Here is a 21,081-nt window from a genome sequence, read left to right on the forward strand (position 1 = left end):
GAATTGTACATACACCATTCCTAGGAAAATCATAACATGCAGTGAAATTATCTAATGTCCATTCATAATCATTATTCAATAAGTGGAATTTTAGCTTCCCTCCTCCTTGTACATTGTCAATTATAATAGAACTTAAAATTTCTAAAACAACTCTAGGGTAAGTTGGGTATTTCATATTCATAAAGTTGTTCCAACCTACTCTTTCGAGAAGCCAATCAACATCACTTCTAAAACCTAAGATATCCAAGGTTGCATGGTCCATAAACTTAGTGTTCAAAATTGAACATTTATATAGTGAGATATCACAATGCCTTTGTTCATCATTAGAGAAAATAATACCCAAGTTGTTTGATATACCTTTGAAACATGCACTACAACAAAAACCCTCATAGACATCGGTGGAACAATAACGGTTTTAAGCTAAAACTGATGTCTTTGAGTATTTTACACCGGTTTTTCCAAAAATCGGTGTCTATGAGAGCAGATTTTCGCTCATAGACATCGATTTTTTAGGTGATGTCTATGAGCGCCTTTTTTTCGTTAATAGACACCAATTTTAACAGCAGTTTTTAAAACCCGGTGTTAATGAACCAAAATAAAATATTTTAATTTTCCCACAAGCTAAAATTTGCAACACAGTGAAGTTCCCTCCAAACCTAAACCTATATCGCGCCCCTTCCTCCGACCATCTCTCTCAGCCTAAACCTAAACCTAAACATCCGACCATCTCTCTCAACCTCATCTCCCTCTTCCCCTTCCTAGATCGACGCCCCTTCCTCTCCTGATCAGGATCAAGACACGATGCCCTTGCTTCTCCGTCCAACCACACCGCATCTCCTCCAACTCCTCCCTTTGGGTGAGAAGAGGAGACCTTCTTCGCATTCTGGTAGTCCATACTTTATCTTTCCTTTCTACTTCCTCCTGTTTTTGTGTTCGGTTCTGCTCCCTTCCCATGAGGCTGCTTTCCTCCCAGAGTTGGCCAACCTCGCCACCATCTCCTTTGAGGAAGGCTACACCCAACTGTTCGGAGACTCCAACCTCATGCTTCATGGCGACGGCCGGACTGTCCACCTCTCCCTCGACCAGCGAATAGGTTCTATTAAAAGATTTTTTTTAAAAAGAAAGGGACATCTTTGAACCTACCTTGTTCTGTGATCAGGTGCTGCATTTCCGTCGCAAGATCTCTACCTCCATGGATTCTTTAGTGCCTCCATTAAACTGCCCTCCGATTACGTGGCTGGAGTGGTGGTTGCTTTCTACGTATGCTTCTGCTCTCGAGTTTAGATTTTGCAACACTTTCCTTTACCTATTTGAAAGAAGAAGAAGAAGAAGAAGAAGAAGAAGGAAAAAACAAAAATAGTCTCCTCCGCTGCGATGGGCTCTGCAACGACCCTCACATCACTCTGCTACTGCTCCCTCTCCCTCTCCTCCTCTTCCCACTCGATGTTGGTGGTCCTCCTCATCTCTTCCCGTCTGCCCTCTAGGGTTTCTCCCAAAATCCCACCTTCGTCCCATCTCCGAAGATTCTTTTCCGCACTCCACCTGCCTCGACCCCCGCTGTGGGACGACCTCAAGCCGCTGGTGAGGCCTCTTTCTTTTGGAAACTTTGCGCGCAAAGGTAACTCCTTGTCTTCCATAAGATTTTGGTCTTCTTGAAAAACGAGTTCTTTGCTTGAGAGTTGCGTGTTCATACCTAATTCTGGGAAGATTAGGGGTTCGGTCACGCTGATGCATTTATTTCCGGAACCCATCACTAATACTAAGCTTCATTCCGGTCTTCTTCTTCTTCTTCTTCTTCTTCTTCTTCTTATTAAATAGTTAAATTAAGCATCTTTTGCTTTTATGTATAAATTGCTTACCTATTTGTAGCTGATTCATTCCTGCTGCTGGGTTTACTTTCTTGTTTTCATAGACTTCCACGGATGTCTAATCTACTTGGAAAATATGTTTGATGTTCTTTTACTTGTTTGGCAGAGAAAAAGGTGAAATTTTATGGTAAAATTGTTCGTGCTTCTTTATTTGGAGTGGGTTCTCCTGAAGCATTGGTTATTGGAGTGGTAGCTCTACTGGTGTTTGGCCCTAAAGGCCTAGCTGAGGCAAGTTCCTACTTTGAACAGTAGATAAATTCATCTGTACGTTGAAAATGTGGTAGAAATACATAGGAAATCCTATGAATCTTCATAAGCTAACCAATCATGATATTAACATTTCACAAAGACAAAAAGATTTATTTCATGGACACCCATTAATCTATACCCAAATGTGCCCTACAAGTTGTTACCTATTGTGTGTGTTACTAGATTAAAGTCGATGAAACTTCAATATATTGGTACATATAAACAAATTTTTATTGTTAAACTTTTGGCCATCTGGGAAGCATGGCTTTAGGTTTCCAGCCTACCTGATTAGTTTTGCAATTGGTATCTCTTGGTCCTGAAAGCATATAAATTATACAGTGGATATAATCACACTCTGTATCCCTTGATGGGCTAGTTATGTCATCATGCTGAATTGTGAACTCTTACTCCCTAAATTGAATACCAAATAGTTTATTTATTTTGGATTCAGTTTGCAGGTTCTGTTATATTCCTTAGTATGAGAAGCTTCGATTTGAATGGATTATCATTATGGAGGGTCACTCAAGGCACACTTGGATTAGGACTTTCAGTAGAGATTTTTAGATCAATTTTGATTTATTGTAGGATGAATCCAAGTTAATTTTAGGTTTGGGTTAATCTTAATTGTGTTTTAATCTTATTTGAGCCTTTTTCTCATAATTTGGTTTGATTTTGATATTATTAAATTACCTTTTTGTCTTATGAGTATAAGTTTCACTGTGAGTTGAGCTAGATTGCTTTTGTTATTTTGGTGAAGTTTCATTGTGGTTGAGCTATATTACTATTACTATATTCACATCCAATGGCTTGAATTGTGATCTTGTTTGTATATCCACCCTATTTGTGATTAAATTTCAAATGGCATGCATTGTCTACAGAAAGAGAATTGAACCATATTGGCAAAATGCTTTTGATTTATTTTTCTCTTTTAGCTTTTTGATATTGTGAAAACAGGATGTGAATCACATATCCTTTTTAGACTTGAACATCTTGATATCAGTGATATAGGATCTTATACATAAAAAAAAAAACTACTTCTGTTTATCTGATTTAATTTGTATTGTCAAGGTACTCTGGTATGCTTGAAAAGGAGGTAAAGATTGCTTGTCTTGTCTGTCGCAACTGTTGTGATTGCAAAGCATGTTCTAGAAGTCCAGCTAAAGATGGTTATAAGGTTTACTTACTTTTAACATGCAAAGTTTTATGAACATTATTTACTTTGAGAATGTTTTGTCATGAAAGTTTCCATTTATGTAATCTTCAGGATCTTGAAATTGTTCAGGCGCGTATATACGATGAGTTTGTAGAGAAAGCAAAAGCCTGTGCCTTAAAACGCATTGTTGGAGACCCCTTTTAAAAGGGTGTTGAACAAGGTCCTCAGGTATCCTCCTTTTTCTGGCTTTGTTCTCTCTGAAAGGTAGAAACTGCCATATTTGTTTGTGTCTTAATTTATGTGCTCATACTAATTTTCATCTCATTCGATTGCTGTTTGATCATGCATAACTCGTATAAAACATGTATGAAAAAGTCGTCTAGCTTCTTAACAAAGAAGTTCTGAAACCTGTCCATATTGAGTACTTTCGTTCTTCACACATATCTCAGATTGATGAGGAGCAGTTTAGCAAGATCTTGCATTATATCAAATCGGGAATTAACAGTGGTGCTACGCTAGTAACAGGTGGAGATCGAATTGGAAACAAAGGTTATTACATTCAGTCGACCATCTTCTCTGATGTACAAGTATGGCTTAGTCCTTAAATCTATAAAGGTTTGGTAAACTCTCAATCTGCATTTGTGATGACAGTTGTGATATTTGAAATTTATAGGATGAAATAAAAATAGCACAAGATGAGATCTTCGGTCCTGTTCAATCGATCCTTAAGTTCAGGCAAGTGCAACATCTTATGCCAGTCTTCTTGATGTGTACAATATCAAGATGAAATTTTAGATTGTATTAGTCTGTCACCATAGTTCCTTTGGTGATGGTGAGGATCTTAATGAGGAGCATAGGAAGACTGAGCATGCGATAGTGATGAGTGTCTTGTCAATGTGACAACTGTCTACCTTGTTAGTCATGGATAATTAGATTGTCCGACTTGTTCTCCTCTTGGAGCTAAAGAAGACTAGCATAAGTTTAACTGCCTAGCCAATTATTGTTAAGTTAGAGACAGTTCTGTCAACTTTCATACTAGTCTAGAACTTTTATGTGCATATGCAATTTGTATCATCTTCAGGAACTGGCAAATGGTCAAAACAAGTTTAATAATAAGGAGCACACATATAGCTTGATATCTGAATTGCTTCCCTTGCTGAAACATATCTATCAAAACCAATTAAATGAGCTGGAAGTAAAGCAAGGGGATCAAGGTAAGCTTCAAAATAATTGCCTAGTTTCTTCCTCCAGTTAGATATCCTCTTGATCGATCTATCATCTAGAAGGTGGATTTTCTGGTGTACTTCTTCGAGTATATGAGCCTCACAATGAGCTTGTTAACCGGTATGTCTTCACATCTATAACACCTCTGATAATTTCGTAATTTGCTATGTTTATGAAATCATGGATATAATAACTAAATAATGTGTCCTGGCCCTGTTTCTTAGATGGTCATTTGTAAACTTGTGCCTCTATTTTGCTTTAGCAAGTTCTAATTTTTAAGTCATATTCTGTTCTTTGTTATCATCTCATTATGCATTAAAATGTTCACTTGATTGATATTGTTTTCTTTTCTTGTTTCCCCCTTGGAACCAGTAAGTATTGCAGGACTTCACTAGTGGATTTTCACAAAAGCTGCTCAAATTTCTCTTACAAACTTTGCTTAGATTGTTACGGAAAATAGTAAAGGGAACTGCTTCTCAGACACATGCAATTGATTCCTCCAAGGCTGGTAGGAGATAGAGGGCAAAGAAGTATGTCATCAGAAAAATTGTTGGGAAAAGACGGAGATGTTCCACGGGTTAATTGCTGGTAGGTGACAGATTCTGATTCTCATAATTTAATGTAGCCTCAGCTTGATTTTTGACTCATGATGTTCTACCTTGATGTGTTGTTAAAAGAATGTTCTACCTTGATTCTGATATCTATTAGCTTTTGATGTAAAAAGAATGTTTGTATATTTTATGGATACTGTTGTAAGAAGAATATTTATGTAATTTGTGAATATTTGTGCATTTTATGGATACTATTGAATGAAGAATATTTATGTAATTTGTGAATATTTGTGTATTTTTTTTTGTTACTGTCAGTTTTTCACTGTTTCAGAAATCAAATTTGTGTTGTTAAAAAATACCGATATTACATCGGTTTTCCACCGCTGCAAAATCGGTGTCATTAACCGCTGCCAAAACTGGTGTTATTAACATATAATATTACATCGGTTTTACACCGTTGATGAAACAGTGTCGTTAAGTGATACTACACCGGTTAATAATCGATTCGAACACTGGTGTCGTTAAGTAATAGTACACCGGTTTTAACCCGATGTCTAAAATGACAGACCTTTTACAGCGCCTTTATAGACATCGGTCAAAAATGTAATAGACACCGGTGGAAAACCGATGTCTATGAGGGTTTTTGTTGTAGTGATGGGTTCCTTTCTTTTAAAGTGAGCATCTTCTCTTTCCCTTTTCTTGTTGGTGTAGTATCCTTGATTGGAGTTGACATTGTAGGCACTAGAGAAGTTGAGCTTTGAAGAGATAGGATGAGGAGGGTGGAAGGGAGGAATCTAGGGCTTTTGGGAGGAAAAGGGAATGAAATAGAGGGGAAGAAGAGGGAGCATGCGGCAGGCATGCCCATGTGGCTGATACACCCCAGTGCCCTAGCTTATTAACCCTGGCCTAGGTCATATCCGCTCCACACGAGCTTGTTCTTCCTTTCTTCACATGGCCGTGTCAGTGCCACGGCCACATTCTTCTTCTCCTCGGGTATTTCTGCACGGCCGTGTCATTTGACATGGCCACTTTCTTCTTCTCCTTGATTGGTTTCACATGGACGTGTGTGCCACACAATCGAGTTCTTTTCTTCCCCTGTTGAGCTCACACAGCCATGTGTGTCACACGGCCATATGCTTCCCCTTTTCTATATATATCACACGGTCGTGTGTATCACACGGTCTATTCTGTAAGGTCCAGAAATGCTGAATTTTTCTCCTTTCTGATTTCTCCAACACCTCCACACCCATGAAATGATCATGGTCAGTCCATGGAGGTAATATACAACCTGAAAGAAACCTTGGGTTGCCTCCCAAAAAGCGCTTGTTTAAAGTCTTTAGCTCGACCAATATGAGTTCATTTTGGAGGGTGCGGCTCGGAAAAGTATAACTTTTGACTACCTTATACCTGTATACCATGGAGATATCCTTTTAAGTATTGCCCATCCACATTAATGACACTGAGTTCTTCATTCCAAATATCCACCACTCCAAAAAGATAAACCTTTTTGACTTTGAACAGGCTTGCCCATTGTGATTCTAGCTTCCTCGTAAAAAGTTTTAACCTTGAATTAAATAGTAGGACTAGGTCTCCTTCCTTGAAATCCTTGCATAGTATATATTAATCATGTCGTTTCTTTGTTCTTTATTTATAGGATTTGGCATGCTCATAAGCATCCATTCTTAATTCATCGAGTTCATTTAATTGGAGCTTCCATTTTTCTCCTGCTCCCTTGAGATCCATGTTATGCTTTTTAATTACCCAGTAGACTTTATGTTCCAATTCAACAGGAAGATGACATGGCTTTCCATAGACTAGCCGAAATGGGGTCATACCAATTGGAGTTTTGTAAGTTGTATTGTATGCCCATAAAGCATCCTCTAGCTTCAATGACCAGCCTTTTCGTGAAGTAGGAACTATTTTCTCTAATATAACTTTAATTTCTCGATTAGAGATCTCCACTTCCCCATTAGTTTGTGGATGGTACAACGTTGCCACTCTATGATTCACCCCATATTTCTTGAATAAATTTTCAAACTATTTTTCTATAAAATGCGACCCTCCATCGCTAATAACTACTCTAGGTATGCCAAATTGCGAAAAGATCACCTTCTTGAGCAATTTAATGATTGTCCTTGCGTCACTTTTAGGAGAAGCTATAGCCTCTACCAATTTTGACACATAGTCCACTGCTACTAAAATAAACTTGTTTCCACACACCGAAGGAAAAGGTCCCATGGAATCTATCCCCCATACATTAAATAACTCAACTCAAGAATGTAGTTTAGTGGCATCTTGTTTATCTTAGTGATGCTTCCAGTCTTTTGGCATTGATCACAAGATTGTACAAATTCTCGTGTATCTTTAAATAGATTTGGCCAAATAAATCCTGCTTGTTAGATCCTTGCAGCCATTTTTGAAATCCCCAGATGCCCTCCATAAGATGAAGAATGGCAATCGAACAAAATGTCCTTCACTTCTTCCTCAGGCACACATCTTTGATAGATTGCATTTCTTATACAAAAATGGTTCATCCCAAACATAATACTTGATGTCTAAAAAAAAAAATTCTTTGCTATCTGGTAAGATTTGGGGGTAGAACTCCACTCGTAAGATAATTAACAAGGTCGACATACCAAGGTGTATTTACATAAGTTACTGCCAGAAGGTGTTCATCCGGAAAAATATCATTAATAGGTGCATCAAATTATGCATCCTTTTGTCCATTTTATCATGCTCGAGATAGGTGATCTGCCACTACATTTTTTTACCCCTTTCTTATCTCTGATCTCTAAATTAAATTCTTGAAGAAGCAAGATCCATCTAATAAGCAGTGGTTTGGCATCTTTCTTGCTAAGCAAGTCTCGAATAGCAGCATGATCAGTATACACTATCACTTTTGAACCTATTAGGTAGGATCTGAACTTGTCAAATGCAAAGACTACTGCCAGAAATTCTTTTTCTGTAGTAGAATAATTGACTTGTGTTGTATCTAATGTCTTGCTTGCATAGTGGATTGCATGCAAAATCTTATTCTTTCATTTCCCTAAAACTGCTCCTATTGCAAAGTCACTAGCGTCACACATAATTTCAAATGGAAGCTTCGAGTCTGGGGCTTGAATTACTGGGGCTATAATAAGAGTATTTTTTATCTTTTTGAAGGTCCATACAGTAATCATCAAAATAGGATTCGACATCCTAAATCAACAAATTGTTAATGGCTTGGAGATTATTGAAAAATCCTTTACAAAGCGCCTATAGAATCTAGCATTCCCCAAGAAACTTCTAACTCCTTTTACATTAATTGGCGGAGGTAATTCCTCTATCACTTCTACCTTGGCTTGATCTACCTCAATCCCATGTTCTGATACCTTGTGTCCTAAGACAATTCCTTCTTTAACCATGAAATGATATTTTTTCCAATTTAATACCAAATTTACATCTTCACACCTCTGAAGGACTGTAGAAAGGTTTAGTAAGCTGGTGTCATATCATTTCCATAAATTGAGAAATCATCCATAAATACCTCCATGATTTTCTATGTTAGATCTGAAAAAAATACCATCATGCATCTTTGAAAGGTAGCAGGGGCATTACAGAGTCCGAACAACATGCATCGATAAGCAAAAGTTTTATAGGGACATGTAAAAGTAGTCTTTTCTTGATTTTAGGGGTGAATTGGAATCTGAAAGAATCCCGAATAGCCATCCAAGTAATAGAAATAAGAGTGTTTTACTAATCTTTTAAGCATCTCATCAATAAATGATAGGGGGAAATGATCCTTCCTAGTTTCCTTATTTAATTTCCTGTAATCAATACACATTCGTCATCCTGTGACTGTTCATGTTGGGACCAATTTATTATTTTCATTTTTGATTACAATTATTCCTCCTCTTTTTGGAACCACAGGCATTGGACTCACCCACTCGCTATCAGAAATAGGATAAATGATACCGGCATCAGAAGCTTTTGCGCCTCTTTCTTTACCACCTCTTTCAAGTTCATGTTTAATCTTCTTTGATGTTCGATTGAATTTTTATATCCTTCCTGAAGTAGAATTCTATGCATACAAAGGGAGGGACTAATTTCTTTAATATCATCAATGGTGTACCCAATTGCTTTTCTATACAACCTTGCTCGTCAATCAATTTTTGTGTTTCCAGTTCAGTTAAATTTGCATTGATTATAATTGGTAAAGTAGAATCCAGACTAAGGAATGCATATTTGAGGTTGGCCGGTAGTGGTTTTAACTCCAGTTGAGGTGGCATGATTTCCAGCAAAGTTGGATTTTTCTCCAGCAACATTGTTTCTTCTTTTGCTGTCTCTTTCCCTATAGTTTCCTTAGCTTCAAAATCCTTTTCTTCATCTTCTTTATCATTAAAGTTATCTTCTTCACATGAAACATTTCCATATTTCTCTATAATAGGATCAGCCAAATCCCTTTTCTAAACAATTGTGATAAAGATTCACCACACCAAGGGAATAAAGCTTGGAGATTCTTTTTATTCAAATTGATGTCTTCCTTGGAACAATTTTAAATTTCGCTATCTTCATTCTCTTGTTTATTATCTCCTTTTGGTCCCTCATCATTTCCTTCTTCTTTGTCTTCAAATGCACTTAATGAGAGAGTTATTAGATTTTGTCCTGACCAATCATTAAGATTTGATATTATCTGATAGATTATTTCATGTGCCTCATCCAAGCTTTTCTTCATGAAAGATCCTTTAGATGCCAAATCTAACTGACTCTTATTTTGGAAAGAAAGCCCAATATAGAATAAGTGTATAATCAATCATTTCTCAATACCATGATGTGGACATTGATGTAAAAGAGATAATCAATCCTCTCTGATAAGTTGCCTAAAATGCAAAATTTGATTTCTCAAATATATGGTCTTCCTTGGGGGAAAATATTTGTTTAGAAATTTATGATCTAACTCACCCCAAGTTCGGATACTTCTGGGCTACAAGGTATTGAACCAATCCTTTGCAACATTTTTAAGACTGAAAGGAAAAGCCATAAGTTGTAAAGAATCAGATGGAATCCCCTCGTATTTCAATGTGTTGCAATATTTGTGAAACTCCATGAGATGTGAATAGGGATTCTTCGAATCTAATCCTCCAAACTGCTCCTCTTGAATCTTGGACATAAAAGATGGGCTAAGCATAAAATTCTTTACTTGAATCTCTGGCTAAACAATGGGCCTTAATTCTTGGGCAGACTTTGGAGCTCCATTGTCTTTCAATGGTCTCAACGCCATATTTATCTGACCAAACTAGAGATGCAGGTAGGATTGAACAACACTAGAATGCAATCAACAAGAAAGAAAATTGTAGATAAATAAATAAGAAATGCAAGATGAAATTGCACAGACAATAAAAATTTTTGAGATTAGTTTTCAAGTATGAAATAGAAAAGAAAAGAAAAGTTTAGTTTAACTCAAATGATTAACGCTAATGTTATAAGCGTAGTCCCCGGCAACAACACCAAAAAGCTTGTTATGATCCCGTAAGTGCATGGTTTCATCGTCAATAATAAAAGACATCGAACCCATAGGGACTAGTTATAAGCACTAGAGATGTCTCACAAAGAATTAGCTAAACAATCAACTAGTATAAGAAATATGTCAAGTAAAGAAGAAAAGCATAGATATAGAAAAGTAAATGAGGAACTTGGTTTTTGTGAGTGTTCTAGGAGTTCAGTTTCATTGTACTATTTATCAATGTAACATAATTCACCAATTCATATCCTCAGTTAACATGCATTTGTAGGAAGTCGCCGGTTCTCTCCTGTAGAAGACAACCGGTAAGAGACCTAGATCGACATCACTAGCAATCAAATAGATATGATTCTCATGAAGTCCATTAGTGGGTCTGCCTATCACTAGAATCCCTCGGTCATACAACTTAGAAACACATACTCTACTCAATATACATAGTGATGAAGGTAATAATTACATTCATCTATCCCACCTCCTTGTAGAGACTTGCTTTACCTTTCAAGATGACACCCTAGACGTCTGTTAGCGGGACTATCTGTCACTAGCATCCCTCGGTCACAATCTAGGGAATCCCTCTATGGGAACCACAAGAACACACACAAACATCCAATCAAACATGATAATTAAGTACAAACACAAAAATTCACATAAGATCAAATAGATACAAAGCACCCTTGCATCATTTGAATAGGAAATTGGCATATCCATGAGTTCTTACATCAAATCATACCACAACTACTCCCTTAATCCTAGAACAAAGGATCTACTCCATGGCACTAAGATAGAGATCCAAAGACATATAGATCATAAGCATTCAAATCCCAAATTGAGGAGAAGAGAAGAGAAATGCTTATCTAATGACGTTGAGTGATCTTTGGATCCAATCCAAAACTTCTAGATTTGATACGGAGATGGATATGGCATCGGATCGTCAGATGAAAGTCAGAGAAAGTGAGAATTGGCACCAAGATGGATCTCCACAAGGAGGGAGCCTTCCTCCCCAAGAAAGGGGGAGAAACCCCCTTTTATAGAGCTAGGCACGAGTACCACACGACCCGTGGCACGACCATGTGGATTCCACACGACCTCCTTGTTTCTGCTATCTGCCAGGGTGACACGACCATGTGGATCATTCGGACGTATTCTGCTTTGGCTCTGAATGAGCTACACGACCTTGTGGATTCACACGACCATATTCTTTTTCTCTACTACTTTGGCCACACGGTCGTGCGGGTCACATGACCAAGGTCTTCTTGCTTTCTGGACATGCTGCACGACCGTGTAGATCTACACGGCCAACCTCTGCTTACCCTCTGGAAATGTTGTATGGTCGTGTGGATCTACAAGGTCATGCTCTGGATGCTGCTAATGGGGTTGCACGACCATGTGGGTCACACAGTCGTGCCTTACTCCTCTAGTGTTGTCACACGAATGTGTGGATTCACATGGCCAGAGTCATCCTTCTCCTTACTTCTTTGACATGGTCGTGTGGGTCATACGACCAATATCAGTTGCCTTCGTTTGGGGTCCGGATCAACCATGAACTACATTTTATCTTCGAATTTCACTCCTGACAATAGAAAATGCACTAAGAGCGGATCTCCAAACAAGAAAAAGTAATTATGCTGAAAGTAAGACAAGGATTATAAAAATGCATAACCAAAGCATGCGTAAAGTATATGAATGTGCATTAAAACATGCATAAAAATGTATATATTCTATGCACATCAAAACCCGAGGCTACAATGAAAAATGGTTGATCTACCGCTCTAAAGCTAAGCCTACTATGAATAAAGATGATCGACGAATATAACGTCACTAATTGGTTGTTCATGGAGCAACACTTAAGAAAATTTTCACAAAAACGGTAAGTGGTTCATAGTCCTACTCGAAGCAAAGCGAAGATCAATGCATAAAAGGAAAAGTATGCCGAACATGCGATCTTCCATTAGCACCAAGAAAAATTCTTAGGAGCAATACAAAATGAGACAAGATTCGCAGGAGTCGGTTCACTCGAGGTAATCAACACATCGTCTGGCGGCGACTCAGTCATCTTGTCTCAGCTGATGACCTTATTTATCTGAGTGGTCGGGATATAGCCACCGCCCTTCAACCGGTTGAGCACCCCATCGATGGTAAGGTTGAAGAGATGGAGTGTTTGGTCGGTAAGCTGGTCATTGAAGGCGTCCGAGCGGAGGTAGTCCCTCTTCATGAGCTCTAACTGGTTGGACTCAACACCCTGATAAACCTCGAGGGCCACTTGGGATGCTTCCAGATCTGCCTTCAACTTGGCCAGCTCCTCATCCTTTACGACAAGCTAGGTCTTCATGGTAGAGCAATCAGTCGATCGACCCTTCCGCTCAGCATTTAGGGAGGCCTCCGCCTCCTTCAAACTCTAAGCCAACACCCAAAATTTATTATTCTTGATTTCCAAATCCTTGATAGCTCATAGCTTCTTGGTGTTGGCCGAGTGGATCTTCGCTTCAAAGGAGGTGGCCCGCTTGTTGAGCCTCGCCAGCTACCTTGCCTGCTCGGCACTCTTGCCCTTTTCTACCTCCAATAGCTCGGAGCTCCTCTGCAAGTCGGCCTTTAATTGGGCCACTTTGGTGCTCATCTGCTCCAAGCGTGCCTATGAAGCAGACGATTGGCCGCTCAGAGTACGCAACTACTGGACTTCGTACTCCAAATAGGCGAGCCTATGGCACATGACCAGGATCTCCACCCAGAATTGTAGCAACAGAAAAATTGTAAAGTGCCGAATAGATAAAAAGTAAATGCAAAAGCAGCGTACATACCCCAGTGGACATCTTGGTGTGATGTTACAAACTGCAAGTGCACGGGTTCATCGTTAGTAATAAAAAGATATCAAACCCACAGGAATTGTTGATTAAGCACTAGTTAACTTTGAACGATGAATTATCTAGACAAATGAAAGGTTTGTTGAGAAAGAGAGTAAGTATGAAAAAGGTTAAGGAGAAGGAGAGAGAATAAATAAGAGAGTGAAGTTGGATTTGGGGATGGAAAGATGCTAGGATTTTGCTTTCACCATGATGCTAGTTAATGTCCCTATGCATTATTCATATCCTTAACTCCATATTTACATTCATGTAGAGATTCTAATCAAAATATGGCACAATCCCGCACAGGTTGCACCGGAGAGTCTACTCGAGTCCTAACGCCATTAAGTAAAGAAACAACTCTAGAAAGTCTGGTTAAAGGGTTACCCTCTATCACAGGGCTCCCGGTCATACATTCCTAGAGTTATCTAATGTACTTCCTGTTGGGATTTTCGGGCCGCGAAAACCGCTTTTCGCATCGCGGAAACCCCGAATCTCCCTAGCCAACGGATCCGTGCGAAGAATAAAATTTTTCGAAAAACTACGAGTACGAGTTTACCTAGATCTACACTTAGATCTACAAGGAAAAAAGGTTATACCTTTGAAGCGAAGCCCTTCGCGTTCCCGCTCGTCCAAATGGTGCCGGATCTCGAAGTTGTTAACGTAGACAACTCTCTATATGTATCCACACAAAGAACTCAATGGAGAGAGAGCCTTAGAGTGTGCTAGCACTCCAAAGGGTCTCGGCAATGGTAGAGGAGGAGAGGGAGAGGGAGAGCTTGAGGAAGAGAATGAAGTGAATGTGCCCTTGAATGAAAAATTCATTCCATCCCCTCACAATAGTGGCCGGCCACTTTCAAAAAGTGTAACCCCCATTTCCAAATTAAGTGCAATTAATGTGGAGCCATTAAAGTGAAGAATTGTAACCTCCATGAGGTGGCATCTCACTTAAGTAACGATGATGATGTAGAGCATCATCATTGGTCCACATCTTGCCAACTCACTAATGATGTGGCAAAAAGTCAAGTCAAACTTGACTTTTCCTCTTCCTCTCAAGTCAAGTCAAACTTGACTTAATCTCTCTCATGGTTGATCTAATCCAACCATTTAATTCAAGCCAATTTAATATAATGAATCTAATTCATTTAATTAAATTGATTCAATGAGTCATAATCTAATTAGACTCATTGAACACATGAATCAACTTGAGTCCAACTCAATTAGCCCAATTAGGATTACTCTTAATCCAATTTGATTCATTAAATGAATCTAATCCTTTTGGTTCATCATATGAACCTAATCTCCATCTATTTGTCCTTAGTGTGTGACCCTATAGGTTCTTGTAACGTTGGCAATGCCCTAAACCCATTTAAGAGCATAAGTAATGAGCGGTATCTAGCAACACATCATTACTACCCAAGTTACAAGAATGTTGAGATCCAACATCACCTTGTGACTACTAATTGTGACTCCTCACAAAATATGACAAGTGTCCTTCTATCATAGACATCTAGATTGATCAATGTGAGGCATAGACCATGTCATCCTCTGATCAATCTAAATCTTGAACTCCAAGTAGACTCACTAAACTAAATGAGCTCAATATCTCATATTGACTCATTTGGGCATGGCCATGCACTTCGTGGTCTCACTCTATCAAGAATACCGATGTCTCTCCCGTCATATAGGAGGGATAGATCCCATCTACATCACTCACATCCCTCCGCATAATTTGTTACATACCCAGTAATCGCCTTTATAGTCAACCCAATTACGGGTGACGTTTGATGAAACCAAAGTACATAACTCCTTATGTAGGGAACCATGGTGACTTCAGGTCTAAGGACTAGTAGTCATACTAATAGCCACATGAGAAAGTATATGACACTCATATAACGATCCATGATACTTCCTCATGGCGGGTCATTCAGTATACATTCTCTAATGCATACCCATGTGTCAACTTGATATCTCTATATCCATGACTTGTGAGATCAAGTCATCGAGTTGACCTACATGCTAGTCTTATTGTATTAACATTGTCCCTGAATGTTAATACTCGACTAGGAATGATTAAGAGTAGTGTTCCCTATATCATCTCACTATCGGTTCAGCTAACCGATTGATATAGGTAAGAACCTTCTACTCAAGGATGTTATTATACTTAGTTTATTTGGCACCAATACAAGTAAGTATAATAACCAAAAACCAAATACCTATATTTATATAGAATATGATACAACAAGTCCATAATACAATCATCAAATGATTGGCTCTAGGGCTCTAGATAACAATCTCCCACTAGCACTAGTGCCAATCAGTGTAGGCTCTAAGCCCCAATGACCTAGTGTGACCATCATGCTTCCTCTGTGCCAAAGCCTTGGTCAAGGGATCTGTGATGTTAGCCTCTGTGGGTACTCTGCAAATCTTCACATCTCCTCTCTCGATAATCTCTCGAATGAGATGGAAGCGCCGTAGTATGTGTTTGGTCCGCTGGTGTGAGCGAGGTTCCTTCGCCTGTGTTATAGCTCCATTGTGTTGGGTTTTTCGGGCCGCAAAAACCGCTTTTCGCGTCGCGGAAACCCCGAATCACCCAAAGCCGTAGATCCGTGCAAAGAAAACCGAACGAAATACAAGTACGAGTTTCAAAATATCTAGATCTACTCCTAGATCTATGTGTTAAGAATTTTACCCTTGAAGCTTGCCCTCGCAAATCCCGCTCGTCCAACGGTACGCCGGATCTCGAGAGTGTCAACGTAGACACTCCTCTAATGATATCCACATGAACAAGGAGTGTCTCTCACACTTAAAGGATGGAGAAGAGAGCTCCAAGTGTGCTAGCACTATCTACAGCTCTCGGATGGGATTGAAAAAGGGAGAAAAGAGAGAAAACAAGAAGACTCTCACATACTCAACTAGTAGTATCCTCTTCTTGTGTCCTTCACACTCTCTTATCTTTTCTTGGATGAAACTCAACACCTTCTAACCACCATGGAAGTCACGGCAACCACCAAGAGAAGCAAGCATCAAAGGAAGAAGATGCAAGAATGAATGCAAATCAATTGCATTCACACACCATCAAGTGTGTGGCCGGCCACACAAATGTAACCCCCTCATTTAATGTGGCCGACCACATTAAAAGGAATGGGTGTGTAACCTCCATGAGGTGGCACACCATTATGAGGTGGTGATGATGTGGCAAGGATGTGTCTTGCCATGTAGGATGAGTCAACCTACAAGATGTGGCAATGCATCAAGTCAAACTTGATGTTTCAACTTTCATTTGGTCAAGTCAAAATTGACCATTTCTTCCTTGTTGAGTTAAATCCAACATTTGATTCAAGTCACTTTCAATTTAATGAATCTCAATTCATTAATATAAATTGACTCAATGAATCAAATTTAAATTAGACTCATTCAACAATTGAATCTAATTGAGTCTAACTCAATAAGTCTAATTTGAATCCAATCTTTGGTGCATCATATGAACCTAATCCAATTGGTTCATCATATGAACCTAATCTCCATCCACTTGTTCTTTGTGTGTGACCCAATAGGTTCTTGTAACGTTGGCAATGTTTCTAAACTCCTTTAGAAACATAAGCAATGAGCGGCATCTAGCAATACATCATTGCTACCCAAGTTACAAGAATGTTGAGATCCAACATCACCTTGTGACTACTAATTGTGACTCCTCACAATATGAGACATTGTCCTTCTATCCTAGACATCTAGATTGATCAATATGAGGTATAGACCGTGTCATCCTCTAATCAATCTAAATCTTGAACTCCAAGTAGACTCACTCGATCAAATGAGCTCAACATCTAATGTTGACTCATTTGGGCATGGCCATGCACTTAGTGGTCTCACTCTATCAAGAATACCGATGTCACTCCCGTCATATGGGAGGGATAGATCCCATCTACATCACTCACATCCCTCTACATAATTCCTTATATACCAGTAATCGCCTTTATAGTCCACCCAGTTACGGGTGACGTTTGATGAAACCAAAGTACATAACTCCTTATGTAGGGATCCATGGTGACTTCAGGTCTAAGGACTAATAGTCATACTAATAGCCACATGAGAAAGTATATGACACTCATATAACTATCCATGATACTTTCTCATGGCGGGTCATTCAGTATACATTCTCTAATGCATACCCATGTGTCAGCTTGATATCTCTATAACCATGACTTGTGAGATCAAGTCATCGAGCTAACCTACATGCTAGTCTTATTGTATTAACATTGTCCCTGAATGTTAATACTCGACTAGGAAAGATTTAGAGTAGTGTTCCCTATATCATCTCACTATCGATTCAACTAACCGATTGATATAGGTGAGAACCGTCTACTCAGGGACATTATTATACTTAGTTTATTTGGCACTAATACAAGTAAGTATAATAACCAAAATCAAATGCCTTTATTAATATACAAGAATATGATATAATGAGTCCATACAATCATCAAATGATTGGCTCTAGGGCTTTAACTAACAATCTCCCACTAGCACTAGTGCCAATCAGTATAGGCTCTAAGGCCTAATGACCTAGTGTGACCATCATGCTTTCTCTGTGCCAAAGCCTTGGTCAAGGGATCTGTAATGTTAGCCTCTGTAGGTACTCTGTAAATCTTCACATCTCCTCTATCGATAATCTCTCGAATGAGATGGAAGCGCCGTAGTATATGCTTGGTCCGCTGGTGTGAGCGAGGTTCCTTCGCCTATGCTATAGCTCCATTGTTGTCACAGTAGAGCTCAACTGGGTCAGCGATGCTAGAAACCACCCCAAGTTCAGTCATGAACTTGCTGATCCAAACTGCCTCCTTTGCTGCCTCTGATGCAGCAATATACTCGACTTCTGTTGTAGAATCAGCTACTGTATCCTGCTTCGAACTCTTCCAGTTGACAGCACCACCATTAATGCAAAATACGAACCCCGACTACGATCTATAGTCATCCTGGTCGGTCTGGAAGCTAGCATCACTGTAACCCTTTACAGCTAGCTCATCATTGCCTCCATATATTAAGAAATATTCTTTAGTCCTTCTTAAATACTTAAGAATATTCTTGACCGCTATCCAGTGACTTTCACCTGGATCTGACTGGTATCTGCTCGTCATGCTCAAACCATACGAGACATCAGGTCGAGTACATAGCATGGCGTACATGATCGATCCTATGGCTGAGGCATAAGGGATCTGATCCATGCGGTCTCTCTCCTCTCTAGAAGAGGGACCTTGAGTCTTCGAAAGACTCACGCCATGTGACATCGGCAGAAATCCCTTTTTGGAGTTCTGCATGGCAAACCGAAGAAATACCTTGTCAATGTATGTACTCTGACTTAGGCCAAGCAATCTCTTAGATCTATCTCTATAGATCTGTATCCCTAGAATGCGGGATGCCTCACCTAAGTCCTTCATTGAGAAGCAACTCCCTAGCCAGGTCTTGACAGACTGAAGCATAGGGATGTCCTTCCCAATGAGCAGTATGTCATCCACATACAATATGAGGAAGACAACTATGTCCCCTACAGCCTTCTTGTAGACACAAGGTTCATCTTCGTTCTTAATAAACCAAACTGTTTTATTGCATCATTGAATCGAAGATTCCAGCTCCGAGAAGCTTGCTTTAGTCCATAAATGGACCTATACAGCTTGCATACTCTACTAGTATGTTGTGGATCTACAAAACCCTCAGGTTGTGTCATGTACACATCCTCGAGCAGGTTTCCATTCAGAAACACGGTTTTGACATCCATCTGCCATATCTCATATTCATGGTAGGCTGCAATAGCAAGCATGATCCGAATGGGCTTAAACATCGCTACTGGAGAAAAAGTTTCATCGTAGTTAATACCATGAATCTGCTTGAAACCTTTAGCTACCAAGCGACCCTTAGAGATAAGTCCATCCATGTCAGTCTTTCTCTTAAAGACCCACTTGCACCCAATGGGTTTTACCCCTTCAGGTGGATCAACCAAAGTCCATACTTGGTTGGTGTACATGGATTCCATTTCGGTTCTCATGGCCTCTAGCCATTTCTCGGAATCTGGTCTCATCACAGCTTCCTGATAGGTGGTAGGCTCATCCTCTATGAGCACAATGTCATCATGGTCAGACAAGAGAAATGAGTATCTCTCAGGCTGACGACATACCTTATTAGACCTGCGAAGAGGTATGTCTACTTGAACTAGTTGTTGTTCCTCAACTCCTTGTGGAACATCATCCACAACACTTTGTGGTTCCAGTTCAATTTCCATCGAGGCATCAGTGCTATTGTTCGCATCTTGAACTTCTTGAAGATCGAATGCGCTCCCACTAGTCTTTCTAGAAACAAAGTCCCTTTCAAGAAAGACCCCAGTCTTTGCCACAACTACCTTGTGCTGACTAAGAATGTAAAAGTAATATCCGTTAGTTTCCTTGGGATATCCAATGAAATAGCACTTGCCCGATTTGGGTCCTAATTTGTTTGAGACTTGACGTCGTACGTAAGCCTCACAACCCCAAATCCTCATGAAAGACGCCTGGGCATCTCTCCCAGTCCATATCCTATATGGTGTCTTTATCACGGCCTTGGATGGAACTCGGTTGAGAATGAAAGCTGCCGTGTCTAGAGCATAGCCCCAAAGGTATGTCGGAAGATCTGTGTGACTCATCATAGATCGTACCATATCTAATAGGGTACGATTCCTCCTTTCGGATACACCATTCCACTGTGGTGTTCCAGGAGGAGTGAGTTGGGATAGAATCCCACACACTCAGCTAAATAGTCACGAAACTTATGGCTTAAATATTCACCACCTCGATCTGATCGAAGTATTTTAATACTCTTGCCAAGCTGGTTCTGTACTTCATTCTTGAATTCTTTAAACTTTTCAAAGGATTCGGACTTATGTGTCATCAAGTACACATAACCATATCTACTAAAGTCATTAGTAAATGTGATGAAGTATCTATAACCGCCTCTAGCAGCGACATTGAAAGGGCCACATACATCACTATGTATGAGTCCTAACAAATCAGTCGCTCTCTCGCTGTGCCCACTAAAGGGAGTCTTGGTCATCTTGCCTCGTAGGCATGACTCTCATATCTCATATGATTCAAAATCAAATGAGTCCAGCAAACCATCCTTATGGAGCTGGGATAAGCGCTTGTCATTTATATGACCTAAGCGACAGTGCCAGAGGTAGGTTTGGTTTAAGTCATTTGACTTGAACCTCTTGGTATTTACGTTATAGATAGGGCTCTCAAGGTCTAGAATATAGAGTCCGTTTATCAGAGGTGCACTACAATAGAACATATCGTTTAAATAGACAGAACAACATTTGTTCTTTATTATAAACGAGAATCCTTTCTTGTCCAAACAAGAAACTGATATAATGTTCTTAGTCAATGCAGGCACATAACAACAATCGTCTAACTCTAGTATAAGCCCAGAGTGTAGAGATAGAAAATAAGTCCTTACAGCAACAGCAGCAACCCGTGCTCCATTGCCTACTCGTAGATCTATCTCGCCCTTTGTCAATGCTCAGCTATTTCTCAGTGCTTGTACATTAGTACAAATGTGCGAAGCACATCCGGTATCTAATACCCACGACGAAGAAATAGAGAGGTTGACTTCTATAACATTTATACCTGAAGTAGAAATCTTATTTCTCTTCTTGGTAAGATCTTCCAGGTATTCT

The 21,081-nt window shown here is 39.4% G+C and overlaps 1 protein-coding gene and 1 long non-coding RNA gene across 2 annotated transcripts; both read left to right on the top strand.

The window, feature by feature from the left end:
- Positions 1–1,374: 1,374 nt before the first annotated feature.
- Positions 1,375–2,120, top strand: LOC121986633 (sec-independent protein translocase protein TATB, chloroplastic-like). The gene is made up of 2 exons (XM_042540586.1): positions 1,375–1,618; positions 1,975–2,120. Exons 1-2 carry the CDS (start codon positions 1,375–1,377, stop codon positions 2,118–2,120), a joined length of 390 nt encoding a protein of 129 aa, XP_042396520.1.
- A 907-nt stretch (positions 2,121–3,027) lies between these two features.
- On the top strand, positions 3,028–4,051 carry LOC121987391. The gene is made up of 4 exons (XR_006113552.1): positions 3,028–3,291; positions 3,382–3,498; positions 3,720–3,857; positions 3,944–4,051. It is a non-coding gene; the product is annotated as an uncharacterized LOC121987391 (long non-coding RNA).
- The last annotated feature ends 17,030 nt before the right edge of the window (positions 4,052–21,081 follow it).

The sequence above is a fragment of the Zingiber officinale genome, chromosome 5B (assembly GCF_018446385.1).
Source record: "Zingiber officinale cultivar Zhangliang chromosome 5B, Zo_v1.1, whole genome shotgun sequence".
NCBI classification, from domain to species: domain Eukaryota; kingdom Viridiplantae; phylum Streptophyta; class Magnoliopsida; order Zingiberales; family Zingiberaceae; genus Zingiber; species Zingiber officinale.